This window comes from Carassius auratus, chromosome 27 (assembly GCF_003368295.1).
Source record: "Carassius auratus strain Wakin chromosome 27, ASM336829v1, whole genome shotgun sequence".
Lineage (NCBI taxonomy): Eukaryota > Metazoa > Chordata > Actinopteri > Cypriniformes > Cyprinidae > Carassius > Carassius auratus.
This window is the reverse complement of record NC_039269.1, coordinates 31,173,862-31,190,193: the sequence shown is the minus strand read 5'-3', so window position 1 is coordinate 31,190,193 and position 16,332 is coordinate 31,173,862. Positions and strand designations below refer to the sequence as shown.

At 37.0% G+C, this 16,332-nt stretch overlaps 1 protein-coding gene across 2 annotated transcripts; it reads left to right on the top strand.

Moving 5' to 3' along the window:
- Nucleotides 1-12,943: 12,943 nt before the first annotated feature.
- On the top strand, nt 12,944-16,059 carry LOC113046217 (secretogranin-2-like). Of its 2 annotated transcripts, none has more exons than XM_026207153.1 (2): nt 12,944-13,104; nt 13,719-16,059. In XM_026207153.1, exon 2 carries the CDS (start codon nt 13,724-13,726, stop codon nt 15,491-15,493), a length of 1,770 nt encoding a protein of 589 aa, XP_026062938.1. In that variant the 5' UTR covers nt 12,944-13,104; nt 13,719-13,723; the 3' UTR covers nt 15,494-16,059. The 2 variants fall into 2 exon arrangements, with proteins under 2 accessions (XP_026062938.1, XP_026062939.1); XM_026207154.1 differs by lacking the exon at nt 12,944-13,104 and adding an exon at nt 13,300-13,596.
- Nucleotides 16,060-16,332: the final 273 nt, after the last annotated feature.

Sequence of the window (16,332 nt, the reverse complement as noted above, 5' to 3'; positions counted from 1 at the left end):
AACATCGATCACTTTGGCAGTCATGATTCTCCAGTTTCAATTTATGACTAATTCTCTGAAGCCTCTCTCCCTCACTCAAGCATCATGTATGTATTATTTTGTGCACTTTTCCTTTCAATCAGACCTTAATGAAAATTGTGGCATCCACAAATCGTCTGTTGTTCAATAAAACCCCATTATTAAAAACTCATCAAACACGATCGATAGTGTGGTTCACTGTCAATTACTGGCCTTAAAACATTCATGCATCCACAAGAGTATTTTTGAATATACTTCATCTTTTAATTACATAATACTTTTATAATTTTTAGTATTTAAAAATTTGCAAAACATAATTTGAGAAACAAGTTATTTTACAGTAAATCTGATATAAGAACAGAATCTTTCTGTTCATTTGCTAACTTAAAATTGAATCCCAGATGTTGGAATCAACACGTTACTGACAATTATATCACCAGAAAATAGGGTTTGTACAGCCTTTGCAGTGATGTATTATTCGAATGCTTGGTGAAAGATATGTTTTTAAACTAGATTTAAACAGAGAGAGTGTGTCTGAACCCCGAACATTATCAGGAAGGCTATTCCAGAGTTTGGGAGCCAAATGGGAATAAGCTCTACCTTTAGTGGACTTTGCAGCGTTTTGTGACCTTAGGGAGCGTGCTGGGTTGTAGCGTGGTATAAGGCTAGTTGGGTACACAGGAGCTTAACCATTTAGGGCCTTATAGGTAAGTAATAATATTTTGTAACTGATACAGAACTTAATAAGTAGCCGTGCAGTGCTGTAGAATAGGGGTAATATGATCATATTTTCTTAACCTGATAAGGACTCTAGCTGCTGTGTTTTGGACTACCTGTAGCTGTACCTGTTTATTGAAGATGCAGAACAACCACCTAGAATTACATTACAATAGTCCAGTCTAGAGGTCATGAATGCATGAACTAGCTTTCTGCATCAGAAACAGGTAACACGCTTGGCAATGTTTCTAAGATGGAAAAATTCTGTTTTTGTAATTTGGGAAATATTGTTTTCCAAAGACAAGTTGCTGTTTAATATAACACCCAGATGTATCTACCCAGTTGCATTAATTGCCTTTCTTGTTAAGTATATTACATACATAGGCTTGCTCAACACACTGTACTGTAAGCAATATGAATTGAATGAACTGAAATTGAGAGAGAGAGAGAGAGAGAGAGAGCAGACTGACTGTCAGGATGTGTTAGCTGTTCTCCATCTGTGGCACTGACAGTGAGAGATGGAGAATAACACATTAAAAGAAAAGCAATAAACAAAGCAATCATCAAGGGAAAATTAAGAAAACCTTATACTGACAACTACACATAGACCAACATAAATGCATTGGTGCATTTCTCAGATCAGAAATGAAATTCTCAAAACTATTTGTTCAACCTCCACATCATCTAGTCACTTGTGCACATTATAAAAGCAGTTTCTCATTATTTTGAACAAGTTGCAAATTATTATGGATATTTGTCTGTGGTTTCCTACATTATCAGTTGCTAATGTCATGTTGATGAAAATTATATAGTTCTCTTTGCAATAGTTTTACCATTCAAAACATCTAGTCATTAGTTAATGTGTAAGCAATTAAATGCTAATTAAAACTAGTTGTCATAAACTGTCAATTCTCTACACATTTCTATTAGACTTTTTGTAAATTTGCCATGAATTGTGGAGGTGAATCTTGACTTTCACTAATGAAGATAATGTAGATCAACCAATTATGAATCAGTTCTCTGAAATAGCTCAAAGGTGCATCTCATGAACACTGAACTGGAAAGCATATAGACGAAGGTCAACAAGTTATAATTTCTGACAACGGACGAACATCCAGTATACAGAAGAAGTGCAGCACTGTCATCCAAACTGTTGCCATAGTTTATATCAGTTAATCTTGTTTGTGAACAATACAGTTTTTCTCAGTCACTTTGGTACATTTCTCAGATCAGAATTGAAATTCTCAAAACTACCTGTTCAATTCTCACATCATTGTGTCACTTGTGCACATCAAAAAAGCAGTTTCTCATTTCTTTGAACAAGTTGCAAATGCTTTGGTACATCCATGCAAATGTTTATGTACAATTCTCTGTTGTTTCCTATATTATCAGTTGCTAATCTCATGTTGCTCAAAGTGTATTATATAGTTTTCTGTGCAATAGTCTTACCCCTCAAAACATCTAGTCTTTAGTTCATCGTATAAATCATTAAATGCAAAATGTTTACAGTAATATAGTTGTCATAAACTGTCAAGCAAAATTTATTTTTTACACATTATTATTAGACTTTTTGTCAATTTGGCATGAATTGTGCAAGTGAATCTTTACTAAGAAGAGAATGTAGATGATAAACCAATGATAAACCATTTCTATGAAATAGCTCAAAGGTTCATCTCATGAATATTCAGTTGGAAAGCTAATACTATAGACAGAGGACAACACAAGAGTTACAAATTCTGACAATGGACTTATTTTCATCTTTGTGTCCATATTTCTTTTTCCTTTTCTATATCACAATGACATTGTAAAGGTTTATTTTTTTTGGCCAGACCACTAGTAAAAGTGTAACTGGGAATTCAATCCAGTCTCTTTCAGTCAATATCCCACATACAGTAATGTGTAAATGTGTACTTTTGAAATGATTATATGGCATACATAAGCATATGGCATACTGTTCAACTGTCATCCAAAATGTTGCTATAGTTTACATCCGAACATCCCTCCAGAGTACACTGTTATATTGACAACATGACTAAACAATTTTATCCGTACACTATGACACAAGGACTTGTCACTTTTGAGAGATGAACTAAGGATTTTGAGTAAGAGACTGGCTTTTGCAGGTTATCCATGGTGTTTTGCTATTTGTACAAATTGTTTTGAGAAATGCACTTACTGTTTTGCAAATTGTGAATTTGATTTGAGAAATGTACCAAAGCGACTGAGAAAAACTGTACCACAAGGACTTACATTGTGATGGTACTGATTTGTTGACTGACATACATTTTTGAGATATGAACTAAAGATTTTGAGTAAATTACAGGCTTTTGCAGGTTATACATTTTGTGGTGCTGTTTGTAAGGATTGTTTTAAGAAATGCACATACATCTTGGCAAATATTAAGGACGATTCGACAAAAGCACCAAAGCGACTGAGAAAAACTGTAACACACACCTATGGACATAATGGAGTGGGGGCACATCTACATCTGAGTCACTGCTGCTCAACCTCTCTCACTCTCTGTCAATTCAATTTTATTGGCATGACAAACAACTGTACAAAAATTTGCAATACATAATAGCAACGAGAATTTCACATCATCTGAAGAAGACATGATTGGTGCTTGTCTGCCCAAATCTTGTTATGTGGTTGGTTGCTAAAGTTCTCTGGGTGACTGATTTTTGTATGATATGGTTAAAAGCAATAATAAACTTACACTACAATATGATGGATGGATGGAACGATAGAATGAAAGAATGACAGAATTAAAGATAGATAGATAGATAGATAGATAGATAGATAGATAGATAGATAGATAGATAGATAGATAGATAGATAGAATTATACAACTATAGATAGATAGATAGATATGACTGAAACACCACTGGTTTTAATGAAAATAACAAATAAGAAGGATAAAAAACACAATAAAAGCTTTAATATGACCAAGAATACCAACAAAATATTTAGTATTTCGAAACTTCAAGCTACAGCAGCAGTTGGTGCAAGACTGCGTGTGTTCTGTTGGAGTGAATAAGTGTGTGTGTGTGTGTGTGTGTGTGTGTGTGTGTGTGTGTGTGTGTGAGTAGTTGGAGATATTGATATGTCTGGTATATGAGTCATCACTGGGATATATTTATAGCCCCTCTACCGAGAGAGAGACAGAGAGAGAGAGAGAGAGAGAGAGGAAAGGAGGTTGTCAGCGGGCTGCTCTGTGTATGTGTGGGAAGAGAAGATCTAATGAGAATCTCACTGTGTGGTCAAACTCTGGCACTTTTAGCAGGGTGATAGGCCTGTCACCCCTTTCCTTATGTACAGGCCTCCTCCAGCTCTCTCGATCCATGCAGATGTAGAGCTGGATGATTTTAATGAACAGAGAGACTCCAACTGCGCTCGGCTATGCAAGCAAAGGTCATTTTCCTGTGTTTTCTCCTCAGTGCACAGTGTTTTTCTCAGAACTCTGATTCATTAAAGGTGTGAAAACTTTCTGGGCTCCTTTTATGAAACCCCACATACACACACACACACAAACATTTAATAAGTTGCTTGGCTCTTTTCTTGACTGTTTATAATTATAACCATATCTGTGATGTTCTGTATGAGGTATCTAATTTGCACAATCTGTCGCAGTAACAACAGTGCATTCGTGCTGGTTTGGCGTGGGTTGGTGGGACTCAAAGCCCATTTCTGCCAGAGATTCACAAGAAACTAAAATATACAGTATATCCAATTTACCGGTCTCTAACCAACCGAAATGACTTGCTTATTGGAAAAACATGCTTCAACAACAACAAAAAAAAGTACAATTAAAGCCTGAAAAAAAGTCTAAATTCTTGCAATTCGAGTTTACATTTCATAATAAAGATTTGTGTGTGTGTGTGTGTGTATCCTGAGTTTACATCTCAAAAAAAATTTTTTTGTTTTCAAAAAAAGGTGAAGGTGACTGACTTTTTAATCTCACAATTCTGACATTTGTCCCACAATTCTAAGAAAAAATATACAAACTCAGAGTTGAAAATAATATTAGAAACATATTGTGAGATATTTCTCGCAAAATGCCAGTTAGATTTAATATAGGTGGCATATTATTTTTTCTATTAAAATGCATTTACTTTGGATGAAACTGAACATGTTTTTTGTGCTACCTACTTGACATTTTACTTTGAAAGAGTCGCAATATGTGCAAGAAGAAACATAATTTCCAATGCAATTTGCAGAAACTTCACCACAGGCCTGTTTTCCCATTGAAAATGTGTTTCGGCTCTGGTCTTACAGATTTTGGACACAACCATGATTGCATTCCTTACAGTACCATATAAATGCCATGAATTCCATATAAATGTTGTATTCAATGGTATAACTTAGCCCTTAAAGTGACTCTTACATTGCCATATTTTTATAACAAAATATCAAACCACTTTATGCTCACTTTAAACTGTCATTTAAGACATTTCTGTGATTACTTTAACTGATCCAATAATCGGTCAGATCCAGCATAGCCTTCTTGATGAAGCTGGTTGATCAAAGCTGTGTGTAAAAAGCAGGCCGGGTAACATTAGAATCTAAAACACAACACATGTATGCTGATGAAACTATTCTCAATATCAATGTGGCTTAAAGACTATCCCATCTGAAGACATTATTTTAAAAACTAAACCATCAGCTAGAAAGTTCTGAAGGTTTATGAAGGTTAAAAAAGGGTGACAAACTGTTCCAGAACAAAGTTGAAGCAGATGGTGTTGGGCTTATCACAGCTGGTGAATGTGGCAGCTAACCAACACATCTGACCACTGAACATGATGCTGGTCATTCGACAAAAGCACAAGGTCACCATCACATAGTCTCAGCCTCAGACATAACACCCATAGACCGTTGGCTGCTCAAAAGAGTTCTGAAAGGGACAGAACAGAATTGAGAGTATATGAGACTGCAAGAAAGAGAGAAAGACTAGGAGAAACCGGCTGATGTCGATGTCCATTTCTCCTCATTAGGGATCCTGATGATGTACTGTTAGAGACAGAAAAATGAAAAGAGCCTCTGCTCCACACACGTAAGAGAACACGTCATTCAGTCTCATGAGTCAGAGAAAGGTGAAGGAGGAGGGAGAGAATGAAGGAGAAGGGGCTAATAATAAGACGAAATATGAACCAGAGAAAAATAAATGAGAAAATGTAAATGAGAAGGTATGGATCTTCAGAATCATGTGTATTAAAACAATACAATACAATTATAAATACATTTTAAAACATACATGTCTAGAAATTATTTTTAAAAAAAAATATTATTCATAATTATTCTAAATTAAATAATGGAGTAAAATTAATGTAATTATAAAGATTACTATTAAATAAGAGCAAAAAATAAAATAAAATGCAAAATAATAAAATAAAATATTATTAATGTTTTTATAACTTTGTACAAATGCAAATAATAATACTATAATTAGAAAACAATTAATGGCAATATTCCATTACAAATGATCTAATATATTTTCTATACAAAATATTTAAATCATATTATTTCATTTATTTTTTATTTCATTTCATGTATATACTTCAAAATATTAACATTTACAACAAGAAAAAAATTACATTCATGCAAAATATAACATTAAAAATAAAATAAATAAATAAAACAATTTAAATAATAGGCTACATAATAGTATTTTTATAATACTAGAATTGTAGATAAATAGACTATTAAGGAACATTTGTGGAGAATGATACCACTATATTTTGTTGAAGTGTGGTATATACTATAACAAAATATAATATGAGGAAGAACAAAACATCTGAAGAAATGGGTTTGGAACAACATGAGGGTGAGTACATGACATGACTAACATTTTAGGTGAATAATTTCAAGAAGTTAAAATATGCCACTAACAATGCAAGGTCATGGCTTTGATCCTAGAGAATATGAGAACTCACAACAAATTGAATCCAATGTAAACCACTTTGAATTAATAAGTATCTGCTGAATACATTAATATAATGCAACTATTCCTTTAATTCAGACGCTATCTTGAATCTAAAGACACCGGAATCATTTTTCCTTTTTTCCTCTGCATGAGCAAAAGAGTTGTTAAAAACAAACCCTAGGTTTTAACTTACAAAATCCACCTTATTAAGCGAGGGAGAGAAAGCAGGAGACAGACAGAGAGGAAGAGATAGGCTAAGCGATAGTCTTCTTATCCTTATTACTACCCAACTGCCACACATGCCTCTCACTTTAGCAAGAACAGAACAAGTGGACTAGAGAGATGAGTGAAAGACAGAAGATCACCATGGAGACAAGAAGTCAAGCAAGAAAGAAAAAAAATATTGAGAGGAGAGAGATGAGGGGCCTTTAGAGAGATATTCATTAATACTATAACTCCCAAAAGACAAATCACAATCTCCTTAAAGTCAACATGAAAATTGACCCTATTTACTTTTAATATAGCCTCCTGGTCTTATGTAATGCTGTGCTCCACCTCTTAAATGATTTTCATCTCTCTTATCTTATCTGGTTTCACTTGGAATTGCGTCCTGTTATCGAAATTAAATTGAGTGGAAAATCTCAGCTGTTGTTTCGACCCTTGAGTTGATAATAAGATTAAACGGAAGGTTTTGGTTATGTTCCCTGCTTCTGTTATCACATGTTTCTCTCTCAACAAATGTCTCAAAATGTCTGAAAAAGTCATTTCAAACCAAGTCCAAATTATCTTAACTAGTAGACCACGTTCACACAGCAACAGAAAACGGTTTTCATTTATGTGTTTCAGTACACTTTTACTGTCATTTTCTGTTTTTATGATAGTAAAAACCGCATTCGAGAACCAAACGCACACAACCGAATCTTCGTCGAACACCGCTGAGTGAAAGGAACCGTGTCTGTGTTTTGAGCGTTTTGTGTGATTCTGGTAACTCACAGATGGAGATATGGAGATACAATATCAGCCGTCATATTAAGGTTTTAGGTTTATGTCCCATCAGTGTCTTCCTCCGGGGCTGCTCCCGTCAGTTTTGTGATCAGCTGCGCGCGACTCATAAATCGACTGTCGGTTAATTCAAATTTTGACGAATAACCTCGCGAATCCACTAGCCAGACTTTTGTTGTTAAATGTGTTATTCGACTTTCTAAGGCCCGTCCGCACCAGCGAACAATATTGTCCAGTTATTCATTCCATAGACTGTATAAAGGTTTATTCCTATGGTTTATTCCAGAGCCACACGTGCGTCTGCCGCTTTAAATTCTCGAGCTCATTACAGCAGGATTTATTCTGATTGGCTGTCAATGTTTTTTCATTAAAAAAAAAACACATTCTGAAAGTGATTCCAACGATATCGTTGCTCTGTGCCTTATCATTATAGTTGTGGTGTAGTGGACTCTTTACCGTTTATCTTTAGTTATCGTCCTTGGTGACGGGCCATTATTGTAGACATCGCTTTTTAAAGTATTTATTTTACTTCAAGCAGGCGCGAGAACAAAAATTGAGATTTGACGGAAGTTAGCATACTTTTCCACGCGACTCGAATACTTAATCAAGTATTTCAGCTATTGCGTGAATCTAAATGCAAAAATTCGTCATCATTTAACAATAAAAACTCGTTCCGATATGAAAATCTATTAATTCGTTAATTTATATTATGATTAATATATTCTGACTGACTATTGATGCTTTGGCTGAAAAAGGGACAGTTATACCAAAAATGTGTCATTGACATTATATTATAGTGTGAACTTCCTTATTCTTGTAGAAGTAAAATGATTATTAAAACTTAATAGTTATTTAATAGTTGTCGTCCTTCATGTGCATTAATAGGCTAGCCTACTTAAACGAAGCTTAACTGAAAACCCCTACTGGCCATTAGCCTATGTCTTCTGAGTTATAAAAAGCAAACTCTGAGCAATATAAATTGGCCGTTCTGCTGCAAGTGTGGGTATACTAATGCATAAAAACAAACAGCTATGATCTATGAGTCATTCCCACACACTTTAGTACCTGTTATATTCTCTCCAGACTGCTGTGTATCGAGGGCCATTGCGGTGCCTGTTGGTTTTCGGAATTACAACCCTTGATTGAGATTCCAGGAACCACACAATATTGCTGTCAATCTCCCCAGCAGTCAGAGGGAAGGAGAGAGGGAAAAAGAGAGAGAGAAATAGATAGAGACTTGGAGAGATTTGGAGACGAGGAGCAGCATAAGGGATGCAGAATGTAAAAAAAAAAAAAAAAGAACTAATTGACTGATAGATTTCATTGCTTGTATTTATAAGAATGACAGCAGGGAGACGATGCAGAGCTCCCATTCTATTCTCATTGACATTCATCCTCTCCACCTCCTCCCTCCTTCCCTCCCTCCATCCGCCCGCCGTGCCATCAGCACATCCTAACATGCTGAACACAGCTCTGGGTAACTGATGCTTTCATTGAGCCAAATCAAATCAACAGCCTTCAGAACAGGCCAAGCATATAATCTCTACTCAAACTGTCAGTTTACAGAACCAACAGAAATCTGCTGTATTCTCAAATCTCTAGGCGCCTTCAATTCAGCTACATTCATATAACTAATGGTTTTAGTTCATAAAATATAGCAATGATAACATTTTGGGTTAGTAAATTGAAAAAACACTAAGTAACAATATTGTGCGATGAACATGATAGCTCAAAACATGAGACTTTTTGAAGGGAGGTGTGCCATTACTCCTTTAAGTGACCAAAATCATGCTAAATTGAGACCAGAAGTATGACTTCTGGACTTTGACATTGAAGGAAAGACTTGAGCCGTATCTAGAGAGGGACTCAGTGTTTATCCACCCACACATACCAGAAAATATGTGCCTCATGTTTGCTTTTTCTTCTGTCACTGGCTATATTTATAACTGTGAAATCAGTATTAGGAATTAAAATAATGTCATACATGTGAAAATCAACTGAGAATTGAACAAATAGCTGTAACTGGGCTTAGAGAAAAAAAATAATTAGAAGAAATAAAAAAAATCTATCATGACAATTCTCAGAAGATTTTAGCATGGTATTGGATAGGACAATGTTAATGTATTTGGCATTGGTAGAATAGATCTGCTAAGCTGCTGAATTGCTGATGTAGATTATTGATGCTGATGTTGCTGGAGCAAAGCAAGTAAAGTAAATTGTTACTGCCAATACATATTCCGATATGGTGCTGTGAGTATTTAAGACATACTGCTGCTGCACAAATTGCATATAAAATAACAGTTAACAGATCTATAGGTGGAGCGTTTCAGAGGAACTCTGAAAGCATGCTGCCAATCGCTCTAACTGAATGCTAACCAGCCATATACATGTAAAGCAGCAAGCTCAATGGCTGTGTATGCTATTCAATTTTGCATGTCAGGTACATTTATCTTGTTTTAATATGTTTAGAATATCAGACAAATTGTTTCATCTGATACCTTAAATTACGTTTTACAGACCTTATTTTAGCCGCTACTGGTAACAGGTAAAGTTCAGTCTCATGTGAAAACAAAATCATTCATTCCTGCTTTGCTCATTAGACCTAATTAATGTGCAGAATCCTGTTTATACAAAGAGAATCCCTCGTCAAGCCTCCTACACATCTCTTGGCCTATCAGATCGTCTGTCACAGTCCACGCACACATGACTGTAACCTCCCGCTGACACATCCACAACACCTATTTATAGCCAACTCCAGCAAGATGTGCTTCAGAGTCATCTCTGCAGCATTGTTTTCCCCATCCACTAGCCAGTCTCTGCTAGAACAATCATCACATCAACAGAGGGGATGCTCTAATATCGTTAAAGGGAGAAAATTGAAAAGTTCAATAGGCTGTGGATTGATTTCCTTTTAATCTTACTGAGAAAGCTGGGGGGAGTTTTAGAAAGAGAATTCAGGAGAACACCTAGGACTTCTGATTGCTAATGGAATTCAGAAGATCTGTATTTTTTATGAATCAAGAAGACAAAAATAGACAAGACTGTTTGTTTTTTCAGCCATGGAAACATCCCATAATGCTCACACACAGGTTTATGACTCATCTGACCATGTGACTGCTCCACTAACGTCAAGAGAGGCCTGTCTCACCCCTTTTTCCCCAGAGTGCCGTCAGTTGACTGTGGGTTACGAGTCCAGAATCAGTATGTGCTAAAACCAATATAAGAAATATATTCACTGTTCTGATTCTGTACTGTAGGCCCTAACATGCCTTTTTAATATTTTTAATATATATTTTAATATAATTAATATAAATTCTTATATTTATTAATATAAATGATGTTAAATAACAGCTTCTTCAGACCACCATATTGGTTTCTGGGTTCTTTAAGCACCAGATTTAAGCTTAACTCTCATGTTGTGCTCTGGTCATTTTTATATTTTCTTTTCTCAAAAATGCTAGTTTAGCATTATCGCATTGGACTCACACAGGGTATAACAAAACTGATCATTTTTATAGTTCTGTCTTTATTTTTCCCCCCTACTTAATTATACTTGTCAAGTTGCCCATCCAAAAATGACCAACCCACAAAATATGCTTATAAATTATGCTATATTATAAGCAAATATTGGATTCAATATTTTTTCTGCCAATTTTCTTTCAGTTAGCACAGGTTCTGTATTTATTTTTAGAACTGATTGATCCTAGCCCTCACTTGAGCAGCTTATGCTCCTCTTCTTAAGTGCTAATGCACCTCACTGGCAAAAAGGTCAACAAATAAAGATTTTTTTTTTTCATTAAAAAACTGAGGTGCATACAGTACGTTAAGACCAATTAGGCTTATGATCAATCAGTTCCAAAAGAAATAAAAAGCCTGTTCTACTTGAAAGAAAGGAGCTGACAAAAAGACTGAATCCAAGATTTATTTATAATACAGCAGAATTATTATTTATTATTATTATTATTATTTTATTTTTTTAAGTATGTTAATTTTTGACCATAAAAAACAAACGATTTTAAGCACAGCAGAACAGTTAAATACCCAGGATAGCATGTCAAAAATAACTTAAGTCCAAGGTAGGTGTTTTTGCAAAACAAAGTAAAACTCTTTTTTCTTTTTGTACTTGGAAAGTAGAGCTAAAAATACTTCAAACTATATGCTTCTTAAAGAGAGAGAGAGTGCGACTCAAAAAACAAAGCTTTCTCCGCAGAGACGTTTTGTCTGTGTTCCAGGAAAAGTGATCAAGTACAAATGAGTGTCATCTTGGCACTAATGTCACTAGGGCACATTATTCAGCTGCTGACAGGCTTCACCGCAGGATCTATTAGATGCTCGGGAATGTAGGTGTCTAGGGACAGTGGAAGAGAATAGATCCACAACCGGCAGATGTATATTTATCTGAGACCTTGCTCTCCCAGACGAGTCCCACAGTGCGTTTATGCGTTTTTGTGTGTGACTCATCGCCTGACGATTTAACTCGCCTGTGACGCCTGTGCGTATAGAAAGACAGCGAACAAACCATTTTTACATCGCACACCTATGATATCCTCATTACTAATCTACTACAATCATTAAAAAATATTTTAAAAGTAACTGATATATGCCTGCATTAGGAATGTTTTGCAATTTAATTTACCATATATTCCATTCTCGGAAAAAAAGTGCCAGTACCCTTTTAAAAGGTATGTAGCTTAATGTACTAATATATTAATCTGTAACATTTAGGGGTAAATAGGATATAAAGAAGTACCTTTATCGTTTGTGCATTTGGGTACCGCCCCAGTAAAAGCTTTGTATCTTTTTTATATAAAAGCGTAGCATAATTAGCTTTACAATTGTAAAAAATCATGGTATTTTCTCTTTAGGAAGCTTCAGAAACATTCTACCGTCTTGTTTACATACATACATATACATACATATATATACATCTAATATATACATTATATATATATATATATATATATATATATATATATATATATATATATATATATATATATATATATATATCTCATTGGCAGCTTAAACCAGTTTAACAGTTTTATTGCATTATACAATTAGACAACACATTCACTGTATTGCAAAAGCGTCTGTTTAGTCATAGTAAAATCCTGTAAGGATATATGCTATGCAAATTTAGTTATACCTTTCTGTTGTTCACAAAAAGCACTATCCTCTTCTTTATGAATAAAACATACCTAAAATATATACCAAGAGGTTAATGCAAGAGGTTCAGTTTTTCAGAGATAAACGTTGTGAATGGTTACCATCGGTACGAATGGATTCAGAGCCGCGGAATTGCGTGAGCATCGGTGACGCATCGGTCAGGTGCCGCCTCATATAGCGCGGGGAGCTGTCCGGTGCTGAAACACAACCGAAGCGCATTGAGGCAGCACTGAGGACATGCTGTTTACGCTCATTCACATTATCTGAGCTCTACACAAAAGGTACGATGGCTCATTTTAATTTTTTTTTTTTTTTGTGTGTGTGTGTTCACAAAATGATGCTCAGTGAAAACAGTTAACGTATGCGCTAGTCTGCTTTGCGAGGGTTACAGACGAGTAACGTTAAAGCTTTTGTTCCTTTTCTTTCCGGCTTTGTTGATTAGATACTATCACTCATCAGCAGCATATCTCATCTGTGGTTAATCTACTCGATTTCGTCGCGAAAAGATCAATGAAATGTATTCCAACTAGACTGTTTTTTAAATCGAGATTTGTTCTTACAAACACATTTGAAAATATCAATAGTTCTGTTCTCAGAGATCCGTAGCCACAAGTGAAAGGTTACCTTGACAACAGGCGGTGACTCATCCGGTGCTGTTGTCATTTAAAAACATGTTGTGTTCTGACTGATCTCATTGCTTCTCTGGTGCTCGGAGCGTCGCTGCTTCTCGGTCTGGGATACAATTTTAACAATTCTAAGAACTGATTTCATAGGTAGTTTTTAAACTTGAAAAGAATTTTAGCTACACTACATGCATTTTGGTATTAGATATCAAGGTTGCACCATTAATAAAAACACTGCATGGATTAACTGTTTTGTGCTTGTTTATCTCTAGGCTGTATGATGTTGTCTCTACCGAAACTGTCCGTCGGAGGGGTGGCAGTCCTGCTTGTTTCCCTTCTCCAAACACTAACCATACAGGGCACCTCCTTGCGCCAACATCGCCTGCGAGGCGGAGACCAGAGTGGCTTCCTTGCTCCCAGCTCCGATATGATCAAAGCTCTGGAGTACATTGAAAGCTTGAAGCAGAGAGCCGATGGACCAGAGAGTCCAACAGGGGACTACGACGAGGTGGACAAATTCCGCTTTCTAGTGCAGCTTGCCTCCCAACAGGACGAGAACACACCCACGCGTGAGGATGCCACCCGTTGGCCTGAAAACAAGGTGCCACAGTGGGTTCGATCTCTGCTGCAGGTGCTTGAACAAGCTGGAGAGACTCCGGCAAGCCAGCCAGTGCCTGGAAACGAACAGCGTTCTCACAAGAGCAGACGCCCGGTGGCAGATGCAGAGAGCCCTGCTAGAGACTACGGGGGCTTTGTGAAGCCGCACAAGAAATATCCGCTGATGTTTGAGGATGAGGAGAACGGCAGGGACAGCAAGCGTGCGACTGAGGATTTGGACGAGCAGTACACCCCTCAGAGCCTTGCCAACATGCGCTCTATTTTCGAAGAGCTTGGTAAACTATCTGCCACGCAAAACCAGAAACGAGAGAACCAGGATGATGACGATGCCATAGATGATGGAGACCTCTACAAGGTTAGAAACCTGGCATACGAGGACGTGACCGGAGGGGAGGAATGGGTACCGCTAGAGGAGCAGCTCGAGACAGAGGAAGTAGTTAAAGGAAGCCGTGAAGAATACGAACGAGGGCTGGGAGATAACGGAGAGCAGGGCGAGGCCATTGATAGACGAGCTAGCCCTACTGAAGACGCTGACGAGAACCCAGACGATGACACAAAACTTGTGGATTACTACCTGTTGAAGGTCTTGGAGATGACAAACCAGGCACAAAAACGGGACCTGATGGAAGGAAGGAGGAGGCTACTGTCCCAACCCTCTCTAATCGACCCTAGGGCTATCAAACAACTGCTGTCAGCTATTTCAACGAAGCTCCAGGTGCCTCCAGAGGACCTGGTTGGAATGCTCTTCATGGAGGAAACCAGAAAACAACAACAACGCCTTCCTGAAACCCAGCTGGCTCGGAAGCCCAGCCAACCTCGTTTTAAGAGCCGTGTCATCAAGTATTACAACGGTCGACAGCCTGAAGTCACAGTGAGCGATATCCATCCTGATGTCAAAACTGAGGATATCCTGAAAGTCCTTGGGTTAGGGAATCTGGCCAATAAGAATGCAAAGCTTTCTTTGCTAAAGCAAAGGCCCTACAAAACAGCCATGGCAAAGTACTTCAACCCCAGCGGAAGACGGGGAAGCTTGTTCCTGTCCGAGTTAAACAAAGCTCCAAGCAAAAGAAAAGATGATTACAATGATGATGCAGTGGATGAGGATGAAGAGTCAACCTTCCTAGCAGCCAAACTCCTGACTGAGTACCCCGACACCAGCTCGAGCGATCGCAAGAGAGCCATCGATTCTACCATGAACGGACAGTTGCCTTATGATTTGTATGAGGAGGCCATGAAAGATTTCTTTGATCAAGTTGATAATGGAAAAAGCATGCCCACCAAGAGAGACACCCAAGGAAAAGAGGAGCCCGAAGCACCCCAAAAGCCGCCCACTCAAGATTTAGCACAGGAGACCGTAGATCAAACCCCACCTGTGCCTGGAACAGAAGAGGGTAAAGAGTATCACGGGAAAATGGTTGTAGGAATGTGAAGAGCCGGAGCGTGTATTTTTTTCCTCCTGCTCTTATTCTGACAAGTCCCACCCCTTGACCTTTTATCTATTTGATATGGTTGCTATGGCTACATGAACGACTACTGAACTGTCCAAATTGCAAACTGGTTGTAAGAAACTCCTACTGTCCAATCCTGCAACAGAAGGGACTTGTCGGAGTATGAAAGGGGAAAGAAATATTGCTTACTCGTGGGACATGCCTATATCTCCTCAAAAGCTATTAAAAAAAGTAAACAGTTTAAAGTGCTTTAGTTTTCATGGAATTCTATATGATGTAAATATATATGGTATATCAATGTGCAGGAGTTCAAGTGTATTTTATCTGTCGTTTATGAATTGGTGGTCCTCGAAATGTTTTCTTGTTCCTTTTGTTGGTATCAAGAGAATGTTCCTGTAGTCGTAGGACTCCCCTTGCTGCAATCTTTACAGGCTACTTCATTATCAAACCAATAAAGATGGATGTGATTCTCATTTATAAATCATTTTGTACGTGTTTTAAAGTGTGAGAAGAGAAACATGAATAAAGCATTACCGTATTATTTTTCCTCTCGCCGTATTGTGCTGCCTTATTACACTGAACATGATTCAACATAAAAAATATCATATTATGACTTAAAACAAGAAACATGAAACCCAGTGTGTGTTAGATCTTAAAAGTGAAGAAAAAATATCACGTATTGAAATTTACATTTGATGTCATAGAAAAAGCCAAGGGTGTCCACACTTGATGATACAGGACCTAAAACAGTGCCAAGCATAGTCTTATATTAAGAGATATTAATAGAAAACAAATCCATTACAGTGCACAAAAATAAACT